At 35.1% G+C, this 25,685-nt stretch overlaps 1 protein-coding gene across 2 annotated transcripts; it reads left to right on the top strand.

Moving 5' to 3' along the window:
* The first annotated feature begins 5,018 nt into the window (after positions 1-5,018).
* Positions 5,019-25,005, top strand: LOC141537263 (uncharacterized). Of its 2 annotated transcripts, none has more exons than XM_074258144.1 (3): positions 5,019-5,243; positions 23,218-24,159; positions 24,496-25,005. In XM_074258144.1, exons 2-3 carry the CDS (start codon positions 24,148-24,150, stop codon positions 24,805-24,807), a joined length of 324 nt encoding a protein of 107 aa, XP_074114245.1. In that variant the 5' UTR covers positions 5,019-5,243; positions 23,218-24,147; the 3' UTR covers positions 24,808-25,005. The 2 variants fall into 2 exon arrangements, with proteins under 2 accessions (XP_074114245.1, XP_074114246.1); XM_074258145.1 differs by lacking the exon at positions 5,019-5,243 and adding an exon at positions 7,176-7,332.
* The last annotated feature ends 680 nt before the right edge of the window (positions 25,006-25,685 follow it).

Genomic DNA, 25,685 nt, shown 5'->3' with positions numbered 1-25,685 from the left:
TTAGGAGTTTACATAGATAGAAGCTTGTCTTGGAATACTCATGTCTCTCACATTGTTTGCAAAGTAAATTCAGCTCTACACTGTCTGAAAGTGCGTAAAAATATCTTCAAAAAGGAACTCAGAAAAATATTAGTTACTGCTACTAGTTTACCGCTTGTGGATTATTGTTCTATAGTCCTGGTGGATGCGATAGCTGAGAATGATAGGAAGCTACAACGTGCATTAAATGCTTCAATACGCTTTATATTTGATCTCAGACGAGATGTACATATCAGTGACTGTATGTCATTTGCCCCATATCCCAATTGCCCCATGTTGCATTTGCCCCAAACAACATGGCGCTGAAACAGAAGAAGATAGTAACGCCATCTAATGACAAAAAAAGTACTAATCGGCGGATAACTAATAAAACAATGAATAGATGGCGATGTAAAGCAAAAAATTACGAAAATAAATAATAATTAAAATCAAACAATTAATAATTTACAATAATAGACGATTAAAAATATTGTAATGATGAAAAAAATAATAATAATAATAATAATCATAATAAATTTTAGTATCGAATCGAGCTTATATGCTTTGTCTAGGAGTTTTCTACCAGATTTTGACCAGGAAAACACTTAAAATATCCACAATAGGTATTAATGATTATTTTTAAAGTGTAACTTACTTCCAAAACCAGTACTTGTGGCCGAGGGGTTAACGTGCTTGACTTAGGTACTATAGGTACTGGCCAGGCATGTGTTCGAGTCCCACCATGGTCGAATAATTTTCGCTATGCGCCAGGTTAAAATATTGATTGTCTTCGACTGTGAGGACTCGGTTCATTGCCGAACAAACATTAGCTACATATGATATTCATGGAGGCCAGCTGGACTACTCCAGCAAGAAAAAAAAAAAACTTAGCTCCAAATGTTCCTTAGGTACTTTCTACAGGAACTTTTCCTGGAAAACGCTTGGTATACTCATACTAGGTTCTAACAATTATTATTAAAATCCAATTACGGTCAAACGCGTCATCCAGGTGTTTTCTACTGGAGTTTTTCCCGGAAAACACTTGAAATACCAAGCACAGATCTTGATAATTATTTTTAAAGTTTAACTTTGCTCCAAATGTTCCCTAGGTACTTTCTACAGGAACTTTTCCTGGAAAACGCTTGGTATACTCATACTAGGTTCTAACAATTATTATTAAAGTCCAATTTCGGTCATACGCTTCATCCAGGTGTTTTCTACTGGAGTTTTCCCGGGAAAATACTTGGAAAACCCAGCACAGACCTTGATAATTATTTTTGATGTTCAAATTTGCTCTAAATGTTCTCCAGGTACTTTTCACTAAACCTTTTCTTTGGAAACTACTTTCCAAAACGTGATCTACATCCTAGATAAGATTATAAGCTACTGTGAGTGTACTCATACTAGGTTTTAATAATTATTCTTTAAGTCTACCTCAAGTTTTATATGTTATCTATCAATTTTTTACACAGGGTTTATCTAAAAAATACTTGCTATAAAAAGACCAGGTATTGATAATAATTTTCTAAGTCAAATTCAGGTTCTAAGTTTCCTCCAGGTATTTTTAACAAGAGATTCTCTCTGAAAACACTAAAAAATATCCAGATTAGGTATTGGTTAATATCTTTAAGTCTAACTTAAAGGGGAAAATACGTTGATGAGGCCGTTTTCATGTTGAGTTTAATTAATTTTTTCAGGGTATAAAAAATCAATTTTTTTTTTTAAACTATTAAGCTATTCTATACATATCTTTATAAGTGCTTTTTCGTATTAAACAACAATATCTTTTAACAAATAGAGGAGATATCATCTGATACACATCGCAGGTTGTAATCCGACTCAGCAGTTTGTATGTAGTATGGAAGCCAAAATTTTTATCTGAAATCAATGGCTCAGAAAAATTACTTTTTTTATTTGTGTATCTTCTTTATAATGAACCTTAATTAAAATGAAAAAAGTAAAAATTTAGAGTTATTATAGCGCTGTGAAATTAAGTTCTGATTTCTTGCCATTTTTTTATACATTGTTTACTTAAAAAAAGATAGTTTAAATAAAAATATCACTTATAATAAAGGTTTACATTCAGCGTAATTGTATAGAGAAAAGTAATTTCTTTGTGCCATTGACTTTAGATAAAAATTGTGGCTTTCATAGTGCACACCAACTGCTAAGACGACTGACAATTAACGATTTGGATTAGCTGATCTTCGCGACTTTTTCCGTTATATTGTTGTAAAACATTGAAAAATATAAGTATATGTTTAAAATAATTCGATAGTTTCAATAAATAACATTTATTTTCATACTTTCAAAAAATTAAGGAAAAATCAGCATGAAAACGTATTTCTACACGTTTTTCCCCCCTTAACTCTTAGGTGTTCTCAACGTATTTACTACAAAAAGATTTCGTAGAAAATACTTGGAATACTCAAATTAGAAATTTATAATTTTGTTAAAAGTTGAACCCCAAAACATCCTCAAGCGTTTTCCTCCGAAGATTTTCATCAGAGACTATTGAAATATTCAGCTTAGGGATTGATAATTATTTTAACAGTTCAATTTAAGTCTTAAGTGTCCTCCAGGTATTTTCCGAAAAAGGTTTTCAACCGAAACACTAGGAATACCCAGCCCAAATATTTATGATTCATTCTATAATTTAATCCAGCTCCATGATGTTCTCTATGTTTATTTTTTAACGGTTGTCCTCAAAATACCTTAAGTACTTTGTACTGGTATTAATAATTTATTATATTGCTTACTGTAGTTCTCAGGATTTATAATTTTGAATCACTGTCGTTTTTAGCATCTGTTTTTCATTTGTTCTTTATTTTAATTGGCGAATTTCACTCAAGTACCTCGTTTCTTAGCAACGTTTGTTAATTAACTTATAAAAGTTTTATTTCGTTCCCCGAGTGTGACGTTAAAAAAATTATAAAAATTGTGTTTTATTATATTTAATTTTATTTAATTTTAATATTATTGAAAAAATTATTTACTTTTATTATTTTTTTTAAGTTGAAATAGCAGTTCGATTTTTACAGTTTGTGTGTATTATTTTCTTTAAATATTATCTATTTTACACAAATTTTTTTATTACTTTTTTTTTTTATTTATTTATATTTACATTTGTACATATATACATTTTTATAATGCCGCGGAAAAAAGTGAGTAATGAAGAGAGGAAAATATTAAAAGCAGTTGGCTCAAGACAACCAAATAATTGATGGCTTTTTATTTAACATAAAAGATTATGTTTACTCGAAAGGAGAGCCAGTTGTGTAAGTATTTTTTTCTATATTTAACAAAAAATTAATAATTTTTCGATAGTTAATATTTACAATTTTTTTATTAATTTTTAACTTCTCGCTAAGAAAATTTAAAATTTTTAAAAATCGGTAAGTTATTGGTTTTACCCCGTTGTGAAAAAAATTGAGTTTTCATGAGGTCTCGACGATTTAAGGTCATAGGAAGCTTCTCTGACTATCCCGCGACATGTACTTGTAGTTTCGAACGTTTACAAAACTAAAAATTTAAAAAAATCAATTAAGAAAGGACTTTGATATAAGATCTGATGATCCGGAGAATGAAGGATATAAACTTTTTCTCTCGTAAAATAAATTTACGGATGATCTCATTGCGAAACTACCCCTAAGACCCACTCCTGCAGGGACATTTCTATTTCGCTTCTTTAACCCATTCTAAAATTAAAAAAAGTTATCCGGAAACATTTGTTTAATTTTTCTGCAATTAATAAACCCCATTTCAAATTTCTGAACCACTCCTTAAACCCACCCCTGCAGAAGATATTATTATTTCGCAACTTTAACCCACTTTAAAATTAAAAAAAGTTATCCAGAAAAAATTTTTTTTTATTAAACTATTAATAGCAGATAAATTTAATAAATTTTTCTGGATAACTTTTTTTTTATTTTAAAAAGGATTAAAATAGCGAAAAAGTAATATCGCTGGTAGGGGTGGGCCTTAGGGATAGTTCCGAGACTTGGAATGGGGCTTATTAACTGCAGAAAAATTAAACAAATGTTTACGGATGCCTTTTTTTAATTTTAAAATGGGTGAAAGTTAAGAAATAGAAATGTCCCTGTAGGATTGAGTCTTAGGGGTAGTTCCGCAATCAGGTTATCTTTAAATTTTTTTTACGTGATAAAAAATTTCCATGATCCATTCAATGGGTCGTCAAATCCTATATCAGAATACGTTTTTTATTTATTTATTTATTTTTTTGATTTTTCGTTTTGTAATGAAAATTGAAGCTTAATAATAGAGTTTTACGATGCGATTCACCGAATTTCAATATCTGGTCTAGTCCAGAAATTACACTAAGTTGAAGTGGTGAAAACATCGATTTTTCCGATTTTCAAAATTTCAAAATCCCGTCATTTTCAAACTACTCGTCCGATTGAGTTCATCTTCGAACTTAATCTTAGTCTTTAACGATAGATAAAGCATGTTGAGTTTGAAAAGAACCGGATATAAATTGAAAACGCTATGGTGCTGACAAGCCGCGTTATATCGTATAAATATATATATTAGGGTGTGCCAAAATGTAACTTCCGTGGAGAATCTTTTAAAATTGGAATTTTGAGTTCCACTTTTAACAGGGGCTGTGTTTGGGCATTTCCTGAGATATTTTGGTGGGAGAGGATTTATTTGATTATCATAGAATTTTTTAGCAGAAGCTTAGTTTGGGCATTTCCGCTGAAAATTTAAAATTTGGCCGGAAGTGCCCAATTTGCTGCTTCACACCCTGATATATATATATATATATATATATATATATATATATATATATATATAAACTTTTCAACTATATACATTTCTGAATCAGATCGACAAACTGAGTCAGAAAATCAGAAAATTTTTTAAAAGTTGCATCATGAGAACGGCTGCAATAATTATATTTTTATGAAATCTACTAAAAATTGAATACTTTCTAATTGCCAAATTAAAATTCAAAATATAAAATTATTTTATAGAATTATAGAATGTGATCATCGGCATCATTACAACAAAGAACCCCCTTTTTTACCGTGCAATATTTCCACTCGGATCCATTTGAATGGAGTTATTGATCCGATCAGCAAGGACCACAACCACCTTAAAAAACAAACTTTGGCCGTGGAAAGATCTTTCGACAAGGAATTGAAAGTTGCTGCAAAAAACACTGGCGTTTCGATGCGCAATATTTTTGATAGTTCGTTGAGAAGGTTTGTCAAAGCTTATTATTTTTATAATTTTCTTAAAAATGGTATTCTTGGTTAGATATTTTTGCATTTTAATTAACTACTCCGATTAAAAAAGTTTTTGTATAATCATATGTATTCATGCATAATGATCTATATATGATTGGAACAAAAAATTGGCCAGGTCTAATCTCTATATATATATATATATATAGGAGCTGTTCTATAGATAGGTTGACTCATCACGATGTAATTTCAAAATTTCAAAATTTTGCCGAACAAAACTCCTGTTAAAAAATTCAATAAAAATTAAATAAATCCTTAACGCTTAAAATATGTCAGGAATTGTCCAAATACAACTCCTGTTAAAACCGGAACTCAAAATGCCAATTTTAAAAGCTCCATCAAGGAAGTTACATTTTGGCACACCCTAATATATATAGGAGACTTTCTATAGATATAGTCACTCATCACGATATCTCTGAAACTATAAGACCTGGAGACTTGAAATTTGGCTGGAATATTCCTTTCGCCGAGTAGAGGTCAGCTAAGAACTGATTTTACGAAATTCCACCCATAAGAGGGGTTGCGGGGGCGTTAACAATGAAAAATTTCCGTTCTTAAACTATAGCTCCTATCGACTTCAAATTTGGTAGGAATCTTCTGTAAATGATGTAGAAATAATCTATGAACGAATTTTACGATATCTAACCTCCACTAGGGGTCTCGGGGGTGGCTATCAACAATGAAAATTTTTAATTTCCAAGCTATAGCTCCTATCGACTTCAAATTTGGTAGGAATCTTCTGTAAATGATGTAAAAATAATTTATGAACGAATTTTACGACATCTCACCCCAATAAGGGGTTGCGGGGGTGGCTATTAACAATGAAAATTTTCAATTTTCAAGCTATAGCTCCTATCGACTTCAAATTTGGTAGGAATCTTCTGTAAGAGATATAGAAAGAATCTATGAACGAATTTTACGATATCTCACTCACACAGGGGATTACGGGGGTGGCTATTAACAATGAAAATTTTTGAATTTCAAGCTATAGATTCTATCGACTTCAAATTTGGTAGGAATCTTCTGTAAGTGGTGTAAATATAATTTGTAAAAGAATTTTGCAATATGTCAACCCTACAGGGGGTGGCAGGGGTGGGTATTAAGAATTAAAATTTTTAACTTCCATGATATAGTTCTTCTAGACTTCAAATTTAATAGGAGTAGTGTACATGTGATACAAAAATGATCTAAGAACGGATTTTACACCGAATCACCTCCTATAAAGATCGCGGGGGTGGGTGTTAACAATAAAAAATCTTAATTTTCGAAATATAGCTTTAAAAAACTGCAAATTTGGTAGGGATCTTTTATTTGTCATGTAGAGATCATCTCATTACGGATTTCAATAAATTCTACTTCCGATAGGGATTGCGGGGGTGGGTGTTAGATTTTCAAATTTTAATTTCCAAACTGTAACTTCTACAGACTCGAAATTAGGTAGGAATCTTTTATTTATCATGAGATCATCTCAAGAGGGATCTAAAAACATTCTATTTCCGATAGGAATTGCAGGGGTGGGTGTTGAAATCTAAAATTTTAATTTTCAAACTGTAACTTCTGCAGACTCTAAACTTGTTAGGAATCTTTTTGTATGATGTCAAGTTCAGCTAAGAATGAATTTTCTCGAATATAAGATTTAAGGGAGTTTTAATTTACTCAACTCTTTAAATATCTCACTCTCCTCTTCCCCTATAGAAATCCTGAAGTTCCTGCTGTCGATTACAACAACAAGAAGTCGACTATGCATCGGTCTCGTCGAACCGTTACTCCTCCAGAGCCAAAAACTCTCGAGCAGTATGGGATGTATCTGATCGAAGAAGAGTGGCAACATTTGACCCAATACAACCATGGGAAATTAGAAGTACAATGTGTTTCTTCTAAAGATGGCACTTCTGTTGTTTTCTTCGACAGACTCTTCATTAAAAAATTATTAAAAAATCAAGAAAAAGGAGCTGTTGAATTTAGCATTGACGGGACATTTGATGTCAGGCCTCAGAGGATCCCTACGCGCCAATTTGTTATTTTACAAATTTACAAGGGTAACCATGTACGTTTTGTAAAATTTTCTTTTATAATATTTTAATTTAATCTCAATTTTACGCTTCATGTTGCAATGCACTTGACGTTTTTCTTTACTCTTGACACTTCAAGATTAATTAAGTACTGTCTTATTTCTAAACATTATCTGCACTGTAAAAAATCGAGAGCGAATGTTACTTTTCATTCACCTCCATTACTAGGACTACCGGAGTGAAGTAACGAAAGAAGCTGCGTTTGAAGTGAATCGAGAATTTTTAGGTAGATTTCATAGAATTCAATCTATTGCATTGGTCCTCATGTCGACATTTACTCGGAAATTTGTCGTTATATCTCCTAACTGGTCGAGTAAAGCTCATAAATAACGTTAGTAAAAAAATTCATTCATGTGTGTATGTATATATACACGGAAAGAAAAATATGGGAACTATTTCCATAATTTTATGGGAACTGTTCCCATAATTATAGAAAATTTTCCCAAAATTATGGGAACATTTCCTATAACGATGGGAATGGTTCCCATAGTGGTATAGGAGTGGTATCTATAATTATAGGAATGATTCCTATACTATTATAGGAACTATTCCCATTATATTATGGGAAATATTCCCATAATGATATAGTAATGGTTCCTATACCATTATGGGAAAAATTCCCATAATGATACAGTAATGGTTCTTATATCATTATGGGAATATTTCCCATAATATTATGGGAATAGTTCCTATATCATTATGGGAACTTTTCCCATAATGGTATAGGAAAGATTCCTAGAATATTATAGGAAAAAACATTTCTTTTCAATTTCTCTCATTTTATTATGCACACAAATTATTGAATGTTTATTATTATTATTATTATTATTATTATTTTGTTATTAAATGCTGAGGGGGGTTATCCCCGGAGTCCGATTCTCCGAGGGCCCAGCCTGAGCTCCATCCGTTACTGCTGGACCACTCCGCACAACAAGGCGGTTAGTGATCACAGCAGGCCAAAGTCATTTCCCTTAAGAGACGGAGAGAACCAAGTATAACAGCCTTCTGCATCCTAACTGCCAAGAACTCAGCTTTTGATGAACAAGCTGGAACTTTGGCAAGTGAGGATACAAAAGACTGTTTCATCCTAGGACGCCAACAATCAGGACGACAAGCTTGACACGGTAACCTGGGTAAAGTTTGCCAATTTCAAACAGGAGATCCTGATATATTTGTCTTTTGTGCTCTTCTTTGGCTGAGATGTTGTATTCAGCCGGGGCCGAGAACTCAATGACATAAATGTCACGATTGGCCTTGTCGAAGAGCACAATATCAGGTTTGTTGTGATCTATCCGCCGGGTTGTTGCAAATGGCATGTTCCAATAAATTTTGCAACTGTCATTCTTAACAACCTGGGGAATATCTCCTGGCAGATAAGGCAGCACGGGTGTCACGTCAATACCGTAGCAATGACGAAGATAGTAGTATAGTACTCTCAGGGCAGCATTGTGATGCTGGATATATGCACCTCTCGCCAGCACTGGACATGCCGACAAAAGGTGCATAAGCGTCTCCGGATGTTGTCTACACCTCCTACAGGAAGTGTCCGGAAGCTGCACCTGGAGCACCTTGCTACGGTACTCAAGAGTGTTAATGACACCATCTTGGCAGGCAAATATGAACCCTTCAGTCTCGGACATCAGGCCAGCTGACTTTAAGAAGGAAAACGTCAGCTGGGTGGACAAGCCATGATCACGCACGTGTTTAAAGAATACGCTGTGCATGGACTTGTCCATCAGTTCGCCAAGGAGTAGTTTTTCCTCGGCGTTCCTGATGACGCTCTTAAATTCCTCCTTTCGGAGTTCCATAAGAGCGTTTATTTCTCCAAGACCAAGGGTTCTTGCCGCATATATTGCTGCCTTATACAAGAATGACCCCTTATGCGCATTTTCATGTTTATGTACAATTTGCATAAGAAAGTCATCTTCGTCTGCAGTGAAATTGACAACTTCATGTGTTAGACCCAGGACCAAACGGTCGTGAAGCCCCTCCAAACTCTGCAAACCTCTCCCACCGATGGACCGGGAGAGGTATAATCTGGCGACTGATGAATTGGGGTGCATGCTCCGATTCATATTAATGATCTTACGGGTTTTGATGTCGAGATCTCGTAAATCCTTTCGGGCCCATTTCAGGACACCGAAAGAGTATATTAAGACTGGGACAGCGAGCATGTTAGTAGCTGAGACTTTGTTTTTGCCGGAACGTTCGGAGGACCAAATTTTCCGGAGTCTCCTAACATACTCGCTCTGGAGAGTTGTTCGGACTTCAGAGACCGCATGCATGCGGTGCTCTTCCATTCCTAGATATCTATACAACTCCCCGGCGTCTAATTGTCTTAAGACACTCCCATCCACTAACTCGACATCATCACCAGTATCAGAGCACTTACCCCTCGCCAGATGTACGACCGCACACTTGTCCAACCCAAAAGACATTCCGATATCTCGTGTGTACTCTGCTACGATGTTGAGGGCTGCTTGTAGATGATCTTCATCAGTACTATATAGCTTCAGATCATCCATGTAAAGCAGATGGGTGATCGAATATTTTCGATCACCCGGTGGCCCCACAGAGTACCCACGAGTTTTACGGAGAGCAACAGATATAGGCAGCAGTGAAACGCAAAACAGCAGAGGACTCAAGGAATCACCTTGGAAGACCCCCCGTTTATACTCTATAACTCCGGTTACGTGCAATGCATTTCCGTTTCCAATGTGAAAACGCGTTCGCCAGAGCTGCATTGTACGCCGAATGCATTCCACTATTTCCGGATTGACTCCCAGGCATTTGAGTAGATATAAAATCAACTCATGAGGAGTTGAGTCAAATGCCTTACGATAGTCAATCCAAGCCATTGACAGGTTGCGTTGATAGTAGATCGCATCTTGTAAGACGCATCGATCCACTATCAGGTTCTCCTTGCAACCTGACAGGCTTCTTTTACTGCCACGTTGTTCATATATCTGTTGCCATACAGGCTCTATCTGCTGCAAGATACGGTTATTTAAAATTTTTGTAAAAATTTTATAAACCGCATTCAAGCAGGTGGTAGGCCTGAAATTCTTAGGGTCAAACAAGTCACCTTTTTTAGGTATCAGTACGGTTCGCCCTTCTACAAGCTAGTCCGGAATCGGATCGTCAGCTCTAATGTATGATGTAAATATGCGGGCCAGATGGAGGTGGGTAGAAGTAAACTTCTTCCACCAGAAGACATTAATGCCATCTGGTCCCGGGGCAGCCCAATTTTTGCTGCCATTTAGAGCTGAACGAACTTCATCCACACTGACTGCAGGGCTCTCTTCATCAGCATTCTGTCGACGGTGTTCCCGACAGAATACTTTGAAGTCGTGCAGAGCTGGAGTGTTGGCGTTCACGTTTGGTTGATCTCCATACAACTCAGTCCAAAAAGCTTCCACCCGCTCAGGTGTTGGATAATTCCCGGTAACATCGGTCTTTGGTGTCAGAAACCGTGAAGGGCTGGATTGAAACAACGAGTTGTCGACCAACCGCTTCAGCCTTTTCTCTAGTGACTTTTTGGCAGTCACTAGAGCCCGCAATTTATTAAGAGACTCTTCTTTGATGACAAGAAGAGTACTCTTGTTCAGTGTGTGATGACGCCACCGAAGTTCAGCAACAATGCGTCGAATTCGGGGCGTGTATGCTTTTTGAGTTGTTTCGAACTCAATCACACACTGAATGCGGGAGACATGTTTCCGGGATCTGTCAATTTTGGAGCCAAGTTGTAAGATGCGCTGTCTCAACCTTGCCTCGATCGAGAGACAATGTCTCTCTCTCGGAAAAGCGAAACTGCTGCACCATACACAACCTGGCTCACAGTGAGCAGGGTGGAGTCCTCCAGGATGGCTGCACGGAGATCTTCGTTTACCGCGTCAAGCTGTTGTTGGGAGTAAGTTATCTTTTTAGATATACTTACTTGCCGTCCTACAAAGGGATTGTTGTTGTCCAAGGAGGAACGGCGTCGCTCTTGGTGTAGTTGCGCCGGAAAGGAAAGTCTATTAGACTGCCTTCTGTCCAGCACAAGCGATCTTCTATTTCGCCGAAGATGAGCGACATAATTACGCAGGTGTTTGGGCGTAAAATGCGCTAGCTCCGGATGCATATCACTCCAAAGAGTGTGCATCCGGGCCATATAGCCGCTCACCCCCGGCTCGCTACGTTGGTAGCACACCAAGAGATCGACTCTCAGTTCCTCCGTCCACTTAAAGTAAGTCCTTAAGGCGCCAGGGTCGTCATCATTCATCGGGTCCGGTGTGCTCCTCCCACCTGATGAATGGTCCTCATCCGAAAAGGACCGGTTGTGGGGAGCACTTCTGAGTTGGTATCTTGTGGTAACTCAGTTATTTCCATGCAGTGGGTAGTTGGCCCACTGCACGGGCTACGTCGTTCGCCTACAGACCTGATGTTATGGTCTGCGTTTCCCGCGATGCGCCGCTTGGAGGCCACGTAGCAAGCATCGCTTATTATTATTATTATTATTATTATTATTATTATTATTATTATTATTTTGCTATTAAATGCTTAGGGGGGTTATCCCCGGAGTCCGATTCTCCGAGGGCCCAGCCTTAGCTCTATCCGTTACTGCTGGACCACTCCGCACAACAAGGCGGTTAGTGATCACAGCAGGCCAAAGTCATTTCCCTTAAGAGACGGAGAGAACCAAGTATAACAGCCTTCTGCATCCTAACTGCCAAGAACTCAGCTTTTGATGAACAAGCTGAAACTTTGGCAAGTGAGGATACAAAAGACTGTTTCATCCCTCCTAGGACGCCAACAATCAGGACGACAAGCTTGACACGGTAAACTGGGTAAAGTTTGCCAATTTCAAACAGGAGATCCTGATATATTTGTCTTTTGTGCTCTTCTTTGGCTGAGATGTTGTATTCAGCCGGGGCCGAGAACTCAATGACATAAATATCATGAGTGGCCTTGTCGAAGAGCACAATATCAGGTTTGTTGTGATCTATCCGCCGGGTTGTTGCAAATGGCATGTTCCAATAAATTTTGCAACTGTCATTCTCAACAACCTGGGGAATATCTCCTGGCAAATAAGGCAGCACTGGTGTCACGTCAATACCGTAGCAATGACGAAGATAGTAGTACAGTACTCTCAGGGCAGCATTGTGACGCTGGATATATGCACCTCTCGCCAGCACTGGACATGCCGACAAAAGGTGCATAAGCGTCTCCGGATGTTGTCTACACCTCCTACAGGACGTGTCCGGAAGCTGCACCTGGAGCACCTTGCTACGGTACTCAAGAGTGTTAATGACACCATCTTGGCAGGCAAATATGAACCCTTCAGTCTCGGACATCAGGCCCGCTGACTTTAAGAAGGAAAACGTCAGCTGGATGGACAAGCCATGATCACGCACGTGTTTAAAGAACACGCTGTGCATGGACTTGTCCATCAGTTCGCCAAGGAGTAGTTTTTCCTCGGCGTTCCTGATGACGCTCTTAAATTCCTCCTTTCGGAGTTCCATAAGAGCGTTTATTTCTCCAAGACCAAGGGTTCTTGCCGCATATATTGCTGCCTTATACAAGAATGACCCCTTATGCGCATTTTCATGTTTATGTACAATTTGCATAAGAAAGTCATCCTCGTCTGCAGTGAAATTGACAACTTCGTGAGTTAAACCCAGGACCAAACGGTCGTGAAGCCGCTCCAAACTCTGCAAACCTCTCCCACCGATGGACCGGGAGAGGTATAATCTGGCGACTGATGAATTGGGGTGCATGCTCCGATTCATATTAATGATCTTACGGGTTTTGATGTCGAGATCTCGTAAATCCTTTCGGGTCCATTTCAGGACACCGAAAGAGTATAGTAAGACTGGGACAGCGAGCATGTTAGTAGCTGAGACTGTTTTTGCCGGAAAGTTCGGAGGACCAAATTTTCCGGAGTCTCCTAACATACTCGCTCTGGAGAGTTGTTCGGACTTCAGAGACCGCATGCATGCGGTGCTCTTCCATTCCTAGATATCTATACAACTCCCCAGCGTCTAATTGGCTTAAGACGCTCCCATCCACTAATTCGACATCATCACCAGTATCAGAGCACTTACCCCTCGCCAGATGTACGACCGCACACTTGTCCAACCCAAAAGACATTCCGACATCTCGTGTGTACTCTGCTACGATGTTGAGGGCCGCTTGTAGATGATCTTTATCAGCGCTATACAACTTCAGATCATCCATGTAAAGCAGATGGGTAATCGAATAGTTTCGATCACCCGGAGGCCCCACAGAGTACCCATGAGTTTTACGGAGAACAACAGATATAGGCAGCAGTGAAATGCAAAACAGCAGAGGGCTCAAGGAATCGCCTTGGAAGACCCCTCGTTTGTACTCTACAACTCCGGTTACGTGCAATGCGTTTCCACTTCCAATGTGAAATCGCGTTCGCCAGAGCTGCATTGTACGCCGAATACATTCCACTATTATTATTATTATTATTATTATTATTATTATTATTATTATTATTATTATTATTTGTTATTAATTGCTCAGGGGGGTTTTCCCCGGAGTCCGACTCTCCGAGGGCCCAGCCTGAGCGCCATCCATTACTGCTGCACCACTCCACACAACAAGGCGGTTAGTGAGTGCAGCAGGCCAAATTCATTTGCCTAAGTAGACGCAGGGATCCCAAAATGACAGCCTTTTGCATCCGCACTGCTAGAGACACGGCTGCTGAACTGCAAGCCGGTATCTTCGCAAGTGAAGACACAAAAGACTGTTTCATCCCTCCAAGGACGCCGACAACCAAAACGACGAGCTTGACACGGTAACCTGGGTACAGTTTGCCAATTTCAAACAGGAGATCCTGATATATCTGGTGTTTGTGCTCTTCTTTGGCCGAGATATTGTATTCGGCTGGGGCCGAAAACTCAATGACATAAATGTCACGAGTAGCCTTGTCAAAGAGCACAATATCAGGTTTGTTGTGGTCAATCCGCCGGGTTGTTGCGAATGGTATGTTCCAATAAATTTTGGAACTGTCATTCTCAACAACCTGCGGAATATCTCCTGGCAGATAAGGCAACACTGGTGTCTCATCGATACCGCAGCTATATCTGAGATGATAATAGAGTACTCGCAGGGCAGCATTGTGACGCTGTATGTAGGCACCTCTTGCCAGCACAGGACATGCCGACAAAAGGTGCATCAGCGTCTCCGGATGTTGTTTACACGTCCGACAGGACGTGTCCGGAAGCTGCGCCTGGAGCACCTTGCTACGGTATTCGAGAGTGTTGATAACACCATCTTGGCAGGCAAATATAAACCCTTCGGTCTCGGACATCAGGCCAGCTGACTTCAAGAAGGAGAATGTCAGCTGGGTGGACAAGCCATGGTCACGGACGTGTTTGAAATACACGCTGTGCATGGACTTGTCCATGTGTTCACCGAGGAGTTTTTTTTCCTCGGCTATCCTGACGACGCTCTTGAACTCCTTTTTCGGGAGTTCAATGAGAGCGTTTATTTCTCCGAGACCTAAGGTATTTGCCGCGTAGATTGCTGCCTTATACAAGAACGACCCCTTCCGCGCATTTTCATGACTATGAACAAATTGCATCAGGAAGTCGTCCTCGTCTGCTGTGAAATTGGCAACCTCGTATGTTAAACCCAGAACCAAACGATCGTGAAGCCGCTCCAAGCTCTGCAATCCTCTCCCTCCGATGTTTCGGGAGAGGTACATCCTGTATAAATAATTTACCTTAATCAATTTACGTTTCACGAGAAAAGGTTATATATTGGATCGAAAAAAGCCAAAGCAGTTTTGTCACCAGTTAAATACCACCAAGGTGTTTTGAATTTATGAAATACTGCCTCAGTAATTTCTTATCAGTTGTCCTGTATTGATACATAGTTTTGATGAAATTTAAATCTTGTTATGGAGTTTATGGTGCAATAGGTGCCGGAAAGCAAAATGATACATAAATGAATTCTACGCTGATAAAAAATTTAAATTTCGGTTTCAAGAGCAAGAATTTTGAACCAAGAACACCATTTTGAAGAAAAAGAATTACTTGAGTCAAGAGGAAAAATTCTCTAGTCAAGATATAATTCTTAGTTCAGTAAAATTTTCTTCATTTAAGAATTTTTCTTCTTGACTCGAGAGTGTTATTTTCTTTAAAATGGTGTTTTTGGTTCAAGATTCTTGATCTTTAGTCAAGTTTAATTGTTTATCCGTGTATGAATGAACAAATATCCAAACGATTTTATTAAGTTTCAAGTTGTAACTCGAAAATATCTCGAAACATATATATTTTCACTGAATTAATTGCTTATGACATCTATCGTGCATGGTGAAATACACCTAGTTTGTAAAATTTAATTTCATCAGTACTCTAACAATGCGACTAAAAATGCTTAACAAATAAATGTGAATAGAGACAGAAAAAATACAAATAAGCGGCAAAATTATTAATAATGTATTAGATACATCGCATTGTTAACGTTACTGTAACTGTTAATCTTCTTTATAAAATTTTTTGGACATTTATAAATGAAATAAATCATAATAACACATAAGACTTCATAGCAAGACTCAAAAACTATAATAATAACTATAAACACAACTTTAACCAGTAATAACTTTTAAAGGATTGATGTTATAAAAAAATTATAGGAGAATTGTTTTTAAGCATTCAATTATCCATCAGAATATATATCGAACATAATCGTAGTAGCATTTAATTCGAAGGAAAGAAATTAATTCAAAAAAAAGTTATTGAAATGGGAAATGTAATTAGATTTGGGCACGGTTTAATTTGGTAATTAAGAGCTTATTTTTGCCATATATTTATTTTTGGGTCAAGAACTAAAAATCCAGGGGGCGGCAGCGAAAAAAAAACTAACTTAGGAAATAACGGATATCCTAATGCATATATATGACTCAAATATCATCATATAATCTTCTCGCAAAAGTTGAGTAAGCACTAAATATTTGCAAATTTTTCGGTAATGTTTGACGAGCGATATTTTAAGCAAAAATTATTTGAAGAGGGTTTTTTAAAAAATTATTTTGTATCACTGAGATCATACTTCTTAGAATTTCTTAAAAAAAAAAAATGTTGGAGATACAGTTTTAACGCAATGAAATGAAAGAACGTGAAGAAATAAAATAAAAAAATTAGAAAAACCGCTGACCCTAAAGGCAATTTCGTGACTTTTCGCTAGCTCCATACTAAAATAATATATAAGAAGGTATTCCAATCCTGCAATGCATGATGGGAATTGTGTCAAGCTATCGCGCCGCCACAAGTGTGTCAGAAGTACTAGTACATGCCTAAAGTACTTTCATGCTAACTCTTATGAAAATAATAAATAAATTGAAAATAACAAACTGGCATTGATAAAAATTATTTTCATCCTCAAATAATATTAATTAGTAGTAATTGTTAATTTAACAACCCCAATTCCAATAAATAAACCAAATTAGTGATTTGTAGGGTTAAACCGGTTTTTCTCAAGCGCAGTTTATCATTTACCTTTGATTTCTTTCCGATAACCAGCCGTTAGCGCGGGTTGCTTTTACTCGCTTGCCAACTAACTGGTTCGGGTTCGCGTCCTGCGGATCATCGTTACTTTTTTTTTTTTTATTTTTAAATAATTAAATTTAATAATAAATAACAGATTTGGCTAATTACATTTATTCCTGAAAGTTAATTATTAATTATGATTATTGAAATTATCTGTTAAATGAGAAGAATATTTTGCAAAATAATTATAAAGTTCAACAGTATATTTTATAAATAATAGAACAAAAATTTAAGTAGCATAATTAAGCTAAAACATTTGTATATTTTAATCAACAATATTAAATCGTTTAAATAAATAATTATGTTTTAATTTCAATTATATTGATAAAAGGATCACAGCCCAAGAGTGAAACAAATTTCTTCATTTGCGGACTTTTTTTGATGAAGTACGCATATACGCACTTCGAGAACTGAAGATAACAAGATTCTGGTTGTCTGGTTGTACTGTGATATCTTTTGCCAGAACGTGTAATCGCAAGGAAATGTATTTCTGTAGAACTTTATCAGAAATATTGTGGCATTTCGGGAAGTTCAACAAACAATTAGCAGCAGCTTCCTTAATACTTTGCATTAAAATCTGATGGACGTTCTGCAGATGTAATAATGCTTTTCCATAGGTAATAAATATTTCTTCTGCTGTCTTCAAAAGTTCATAAACAGCCTCAGTTGGGTGCTTCAAATTACCTCGGTTTAGTGCATCTGTCCAAGCCGAACACGCATTTGGCAACGATAGAGAAGAAATAGTTGCTGTCTCACAAACTTCGCAACCATTTGCCGTAACAAATACCGCCCAACCAGAAAGGTAATACAGCCCATACCTCTGGATTTCCGACAGAATGCAACCATCAGGAACTTCAATAGTATTATTCTCTTCATCATCAGCAGTACGGAGTTCATCTTTTTTTTGTTTTAAGAACTCTAAATAATACGGTTCATCATCATCTTCATATGATGCAGACGTGGGAACTCGTAAGTACTGAGCTACAGCAACCAACCTCATTCGATAACGCAGTTGACGGGGCTTTGGATGAATATCACCACCAGCTCGGACTTGAGAAAATAGATTTTCCACAGAGCTGGAAGTTAGGCGTCCCGTAAGGAAATATTGTAATTCGCCAGATAACACTAGTTCTTCACGTAAATTTAGAGCTGTAGTTGTTGTAAGAATAATCCCTCGTTGAATAGGTTTCCATTTGTTATCAGAAGTAAATTGAAGTTCTTTAATAATCTCAATGAAATTTTGGAGGAATTGTACGCGCTCTAAGGAAGCTTCATCATTCCCAAGGAAATTACTCTTATGGCGACAAACCATCGATTCGTACCATTGGCTACATAATAAAATAAACCATCCGGTAGTGAAAGCTTCTTGAGGAAGAAGACCAGTTTGAGCTGATAAAACTAACGCATGCCCGATTTCATTGCTGAAAATTTTTTTAGCCAGTCCAACATGCATTTTGTCAAACTGCGATGGGTCCAGAATTGCAGCAGTAAGACTTGTCACTAATACAGGCCCACCAAGTGATTGTAACTCAACTAATTATCGAACATGGGAAATATCAACTGTAGGCAATGGTAAGTTGTTTGCTTCGACGATAGGCGAGCTCAGAATAAACTTTGTTTTCAACAATTGAGACCAAATGCGTTTTAGCACATGTGGAACATCTGAAGTCCAATGAAGACGTTCATCTGGATTTGATGGATGTCGGCTAAATGAAGAAATTAAATAGCGGCTAGCTGTAATGCTATTTAATGTCCACATACCTACATTAGTTGGTCCTTCATCTGTTGAAATGCATTTGACGATAATGCCGTGCTGATAAAGCTCTTTTATTATCTCTTGAACATAATTCCAGAGAAGTTCCGAGGTTACTGATTTTCCTGTCAAAGCATAGCCCACCAATTGCTTCCAATGGATGGTTAATCCACGAGCAACGAATGCAATTGCATGGGAAGCCATCGAATCAGCTTCATTCGAGTCTCTTGCTAATTGTGGAGTCACTAATCCAATAAAATTTCCAAGAGCACGATCATATTCAACTGCTGGATGAATTGACATTTCATCTAATGCCAGCACACAATAACGAGCAGTTTCGTCTTGCTATTGTTGAATTTTTATCCCCAGCCACTCAATGATACTGTGGAAAGTTCCAGGAGCAAAATTAAATCCCGACAGGCGATTGTACAGTGTGGAAAAAGCAGGTAAAGGAAATCCTTCATTGTCCCTCAAACTTTTATAAGCCTTAGTGCCCATCAATAATCGAATTCGCAGACCTTTTTGATAGTCTCCTCTGACCAAGGTTTGGAGTTCGTCGAAGCACTACTTTTCAAAAACAACAACTGATCAGGATTCAAGAATTTTTCAAGTTATCATCCAATGTTGTTGATTTTTGTGTCAAATGAGCAACCTGAAATCGAATTAATTAGTACTTAATCAATTATTCGTACTTCAAAATAAAAATCATTTCATGATTAACTAATTTGGAATATATAATTATTTAATTTTTTATATTACCTTATTTTTCAATGCATTATTCTCGTTTTGAAGCTCATGAAGCTGCTGCTCTAACAATAACTCCCGAGATGATTTTGGAGCATACTCACTTGATTGAGTATGTTGGTTTGAAGTTCCCGGTATAGCTTCATCACCAGAGACATCAGTATTTTTATTTACTGAGATTTCTAATCCTAGAATTAACATTTAAAGTTAACATTTTACCGATGAAAATTACCCTTATTACACAAAAAGATCAAAAATAATTTCATATGTTAAAATATTTGAAAATGAAATATTTTTCAATAATTTTTAATGGTAATTATTTACAAGTGGGGTCAACCCATGCTAGCGCACGTTAATTTTTTTATTTTTTGATCAAATTGATCAATTTTTTTTTAATTGTTCGTTTTTTTATGTACTTTTCAAAAGAAAAGATATCGAAAAAATATAAAATAGAAATTTTATCCAAAAATACGAGAGCCAAATTTCACGATATTTTTTTATCATAAATGCACCATAAAAACAAGCAATATCAAAAAAAAATTGAAGATCTTAATTTCGGGCCCAATTATTACCAAAATAATTGGGCTGGTTATGGCCCAAAAAGGGGTTGACGCCACATGTAAATGATTACCATCTTAATTTTTTGGTTTAGTAAGAGTACAAGAAGTATATAGATGTAAAAGTCCATGTATGCAGTAACACCACCCTGATTAAAAATACTGATTGAAAAGAATTGAGAAGCGGTCACTCTATGCAAACTGTATATCTATATATACAAACAAAAGAATTGAAATAATTAAAAAGAATTCAAATTTCATACTTTTGAATTCTTTTCAATCAGTATTTTTAATCAGGGCATAACACAAAAACAACAATATTATAATTTTGTAAATTCCCATATAACCATGACTTCATCAAATTATATTATTATTTGTTTAAATTAATTGTAAATCAAATATGATTTTATACGTAGAGTAGTCATGCTACATTTAAAATAAAAGACCATAAAAAAACCAAGCAGAAGTTAATAATTCTTCTTCAAATATTCACTTACCCCTCGCAAATTAAACCTACCATATTGATATTTAAGTAACCGGAATTATTATACAACAATTAAAAAATTTATTTTTCCAGACGTTGATTTGCAGGAAAAATAAACTTCACTTTAATTTCTAATTTTACAGCATAAAAAAATGTAGTAATATACAAAATGAATTAACACTTACGTTTTGTCAAGTCAAACACTTCAGACTTACGCCTCTTATTATTTGAAGAACGATTGTTATCAGAATCATCATCATTATCATTAACACCATCATCAGTCTCAAAAGGTTTGGGTGGAGAAGGTACCAGAATATCGGGAACAACATTTTTTTTCAATTTATACGAATATCTTTCCACGACAAATAGTCCTTTACTGAAGTGTCCCTGTCAACATAATTGAGTTAACAACATAAAATAAAATTTTTCGTTGTTAAATAATTATAAATATCCTTATTTTAAAAAAAACATTTTAACAGATATAACCCACAGAAAAAAACTTGCTCCAAAAAAATTTTAAGGAAGACAAAAGTTATTTTGGAGCAAGAAGAAATTTTCTTGGCTCAAGAAACTTTGATTTCATTCAAGAAATGTTTAATCTTCCGTAATATTTTCTTAAGCCAAGAAAATATACCCTCCAGTCAAGAATTTTTTTTTGCATGCTAAATGTATATCTATAGATAGTGGTCCACTCAAATGTTTTTTAATTTTTCCACATCTTGTTTTTAATTACTTTAAATCTTTTTTTCTAAACAGAAAATTAAGATGGTTCATCCATTAAAAGGTTTCTTCATACCTCGCACAGACGGGAATTATCGGTGATTGGTTTTAAAATTTTGCAAGCAGATACCCATTGGTTTCTGATATCAGGACACCGAGGAAATCGCAAAATTTTAAAACATTTTTCAGTGCTATTATGACAACCTGGAAAACTGCATCCACCCATATTATGTATAAATCTTAAATAATAATTACACAATGTTATTGGTTGTTAATTATTATAAAAAATATTAAATATAAAAATGAATGTCTAACTTACTTTGTTGTGCTATTGAATAAAAACTGTCAACAACGAAATGTTATTAAAAACAAATCGACATTTTTAAATAAATGACGATCGCAAAATTTACACTGCGTTGATCAAATACAATAATTGAAAATTTCCATGTTCAAGAATTTATATATTTTTACAGAAACTTTCAATCAAATAGGTAATAACAATTTCAATAATGTCGATTGGACTTCTATTATTATTTATTTATTATAAAAGACAATGCAAGATTTAAAAAATGTATACTTACTAAAAATGAGTAACGTAGTACTTTCGATACTTGCCGCCATAAAAATTCGCATCAGTATAAAAACTTTGTATGTAAAAATTTTTTTTTTATTGTAATATAAAATCATTAATAATACTGTTATTTATTATTAAATCAAAATCTTTTGTGCTGTGATCCTTTTATCAATATAATTGAAATTAAAACATAATTATTTATTTAAACTATTTAATATTGTTGATTAAAATATACAAATGTTTTAGCTTAATTATGCTACTTAAATTTTTGTTCTATTATTTATAAAATATACTGTTGAACTTTATAATTATTTTGCAAAATATTCTTCTCATTTAACAGATAATTTCAATAATCATAATTAATAATTAACTTTCAGGAATAAATGTAATTAGCCAATACTGTTATTTATTATTAAATTTAATTATTTAAAAATAAAAAAAAAAAAAAAGTAACGATGATTCGCAGGACGCGAACCCGAACCAGTTAGTTGGCAAGCGAGTAAAAGCAACCCGCGCTAAAGGCTGGTTATCGGAAAGGAATCAAAGGTAAATGATAAACAGCGCTTGAGAAAAACCGGTTTACCCCTACAAATAACTAGTTTGGTTTATTTATTGGAATTGGGGTTGTTAAATTAACAATTACTACTAATTAATATTATTTGAGGATGAAAATAATTTTTATCAATGCCAGTTTGTTATTTTCAATTTATTTATTATTTTCATAAGAGTTAGCATGAAAGTACTTTAGGCATGTACTAGTACTTCTGACACACTTGTGGCGGCGCGACAGCTTGACACATTTCCCATCATGCATTGCAGGATTGGAATACCTTCTTATATATTATCTTACTCCATACCAGCGCACTTAACATTTCACTTTTTTTTTTTTTGAGCTCTTCGAGCTCCAAAATATGATTTTTGTGTACTTTTGAGATCTCCGAGCTCTAAGAGAAAGCTGTTCTATGCTTTAGGGTTGTTCGAGCTTAAAAGTCTGATAGAAGTTTCATAGAACACAATTTTTTAAATTTTTAAACTGCAATAACTTTTAAATAAATCAAACGATTTTTTCGCGGCTTAAGTCGGACTTAAAATTTGATATAAATTATGAAAAAAAAAAAAAAACGTTGTTTTCAATTTTTTTCTATAACAATATCTCACAAATCAACATTTAAAAGTTATTCCAAATAAACCGCATTTAGAAAATTTTTCTTTCTTATTATTTTTGACATTTCATGAAATCTATCAGTCCGAATCGGTTCAAATTCACAGGAAATCTAAGTTTGAGGGAACCTTCTGTAACGCCGTTTGTTAGGTTTCGATCGAATTGATCATTGAAAAGTTATAAGCGGGTTATACTTACAGAAATGAAATGATATTTGCTCACTGAATTCTAGCCAGAAGTGTTTTATAAAAAAAAAAAAATAAAAAAAAGTAAAAATTGTTTAAAATTTTATTTTACTTTCAGAATTTTTAACAAAACTAAATAAGTCGCAGGTGATAAGAAAAGAGAAAAAAAATAAAAATCTTGAGATAGAAGAAGTAAAAAGAAGAGAAACATCAAAATTAAAAAAATGTTTAAAAAAAAAATAACGACGTTAAAAACAGAAAAAATAAAAATGAATTTAGTTAAAGAAGTTTCAGGAAAAAATATTAAATGGAAAGTAGTCAAGTAAAGATAAATAAAAATGGAAAAAGAAAAAAAAATGTATAATTTAAATAATTGTTATGTGTTACTTCAAACATCTTTTCATAAAAATCATTAAAAAAAAAAAAAAAAACAGCATCTTTTATTTCGTCAAAAAATTTAATAATCTTCCAATTCTACATCAAATATAATTACTTCATGAAAATTTGAACTGGATGAAACGAACGAACTGAATTGGACTTTAATAATAATTATTAGAACCTATTATGAGTATACCAAGCGTTTTCCAGGAAATTTCCTGTAGAAAGTACCTAGAGAACATTTGGAGCAAAGTTGAACTTTAAAAATAATTATCAAGATCTGTGCTTGGTATTTCAAGTGTTTTCCGGGAAAAACTCCAGTAGAAAACACCTGGATGACGCGTTTGACCGTAATTGGATTTTAATAATAATTGTTAGAACCTAGTATGAGTATACCAAGCGTTTTCCAGGAAAAGTTCCTGTACAAAGTACCTAAGGAACATTTGGAGCTAAGTTTTTTTTTCTTGCTGGAGTAGTCCAGCTGGCCTCCATGAATATCATATGTAGCCAATGTTTGTTCGGCAATGAACCGAGTCCTCACAGTCGAAGACAATCAATATTTTAACCTGGCGCATAGCGAAAATTATTCGACCATGGTGGGACTCGAACACATGCCTGGCCAGTACCTATAGTACCTAAGTCAAGCACGTTAACCCCTCGGCCACAAGTAATGGTTTTGGAAGTAAGTTACACTTTAAAAATAATCATTAATACCTATTGTGGATATTTTAAGTGTTTCCCTGGTCAAAATCTGGTAGAAAACTCCTAGACAAAGCATATAAGCTCGATTCGATACTAAAATTTATTATGATTATTATTATTATTATTATTTTTTTTTTTCATCATTACAATATTTTTAATCGTCTATTATTGTAAATTATTAATTGTTTGATTTTAATTATTATTTATTTTCGTAATTTTTCGCTTTACATCGCCATCTATTCATTGTTATATTAGTTATCCGCCGATTAGTACTTTTTTTGTCATTAGATGGCGTTACTATCTTCTTCTGTTTCAGCGCCATGTTGTTTGGGGCAATTGGGATATGGGGCAAATGACATACAGTCATATCAGTCCGTATCGTAAAGACCTGGGATGGTTATCAGTCAAATACCGTAGAATGTACTTCATGACCTGCCTCTTGTATAAGCTGCTTAGTGTTGGCAAGCCAAATTATTTACGAAACTTATTTGTTGAAGAAGCTGATGTAAGACGCTCGGATAGGTTAGCAACGAAAAAACACACTTCTTTTGAATTACCACGCTTTACGACGACTTATTTGGAACACTCGTTTTTGGTGACTGATAAGAGTATAGGAAAAATTGCCTAGTGATATTGTTAACTCAAATAGTCTTGAAGTATTTAAAAATAAAGTTTTTGATTATTTTTTAGAGCTACACTTTTAGACTGAATATTAAATTAATAAATCGTTTTAGTGAAGTTGACCAAATTGTTGAATCGAAAACTATAAATTCGAAACTATGTTCGACGACATAATATTTTTGCAGTACATATCAACGTATTTGTATCAATTATTTTTATTTTAAGAATAACAATAATATTTATAGCAATAGCAATAATAATAATAATAATAATAATAATAATAATAATAATAATAATAATAATAATAATAATAATAATAATAATTGTTAATTGTTATCCGGAAATTCCCAAACACAATTCTTATATAAGTTTTTACATTATCTACTCAAGCGCAGCAATGGCCGGGCGCCAAAGTTTTTGGCCTTCGACGCGCAAGTTCGCGCGTTCGATCCCGCACAAAATTGCTTTTTTTTTTTCAATTGCTCTTTGAAGGCACAGATTTTCACATCACCCAAGAGGTACTGTGCTTCGAGATGCGTTCCCATTATTTTTCATGGCGGGTCCCCAGTAGGCCTAAACCATGTCACCTAAAACTTAGATGGAGTAAGTTATTTTTTTACAATAATTTTGTAGTTAACGTTTTAATTAATAAAGTAATTAATGGCAGAGCTTTAAGCTTTTTTTTCTTAATAAGCAAATTAAAATAACTAATTTCTTAAACTAAAGACTAGAAATGACTAGAAATGTAAAGGAAGCCGAATTGAAGACTCTAACTTCGTCAACAAATGAATGGAATAATAAAAGCTTCGCTTAAGCTTTGACTAGTAAACTTTGTTAATAAATATCTAATTATAAACCTTAAAGCTCCATATTATTTACAAAACT

The sequence above is a fragment of the Cotesia typhae genome, unplaced genomic scaffold (assembly GCF_013202065.1).
Source record: "Cotesia typhae breed Kobodo isofemale line unplaced genomic scaffold, CoteBio_Ctyphae scaffold_70, whole genome shotgun sequence".
Taxonomy (NCBI): Eukaryota; Metazoa; Arthropoda; class Insecta; order Hymenoptera; family Braconidae; genus Cotesia; species Cotesia typhae.
This window is presented reverse-complemented; position numbering and strand designations above follow the sequence as displayed.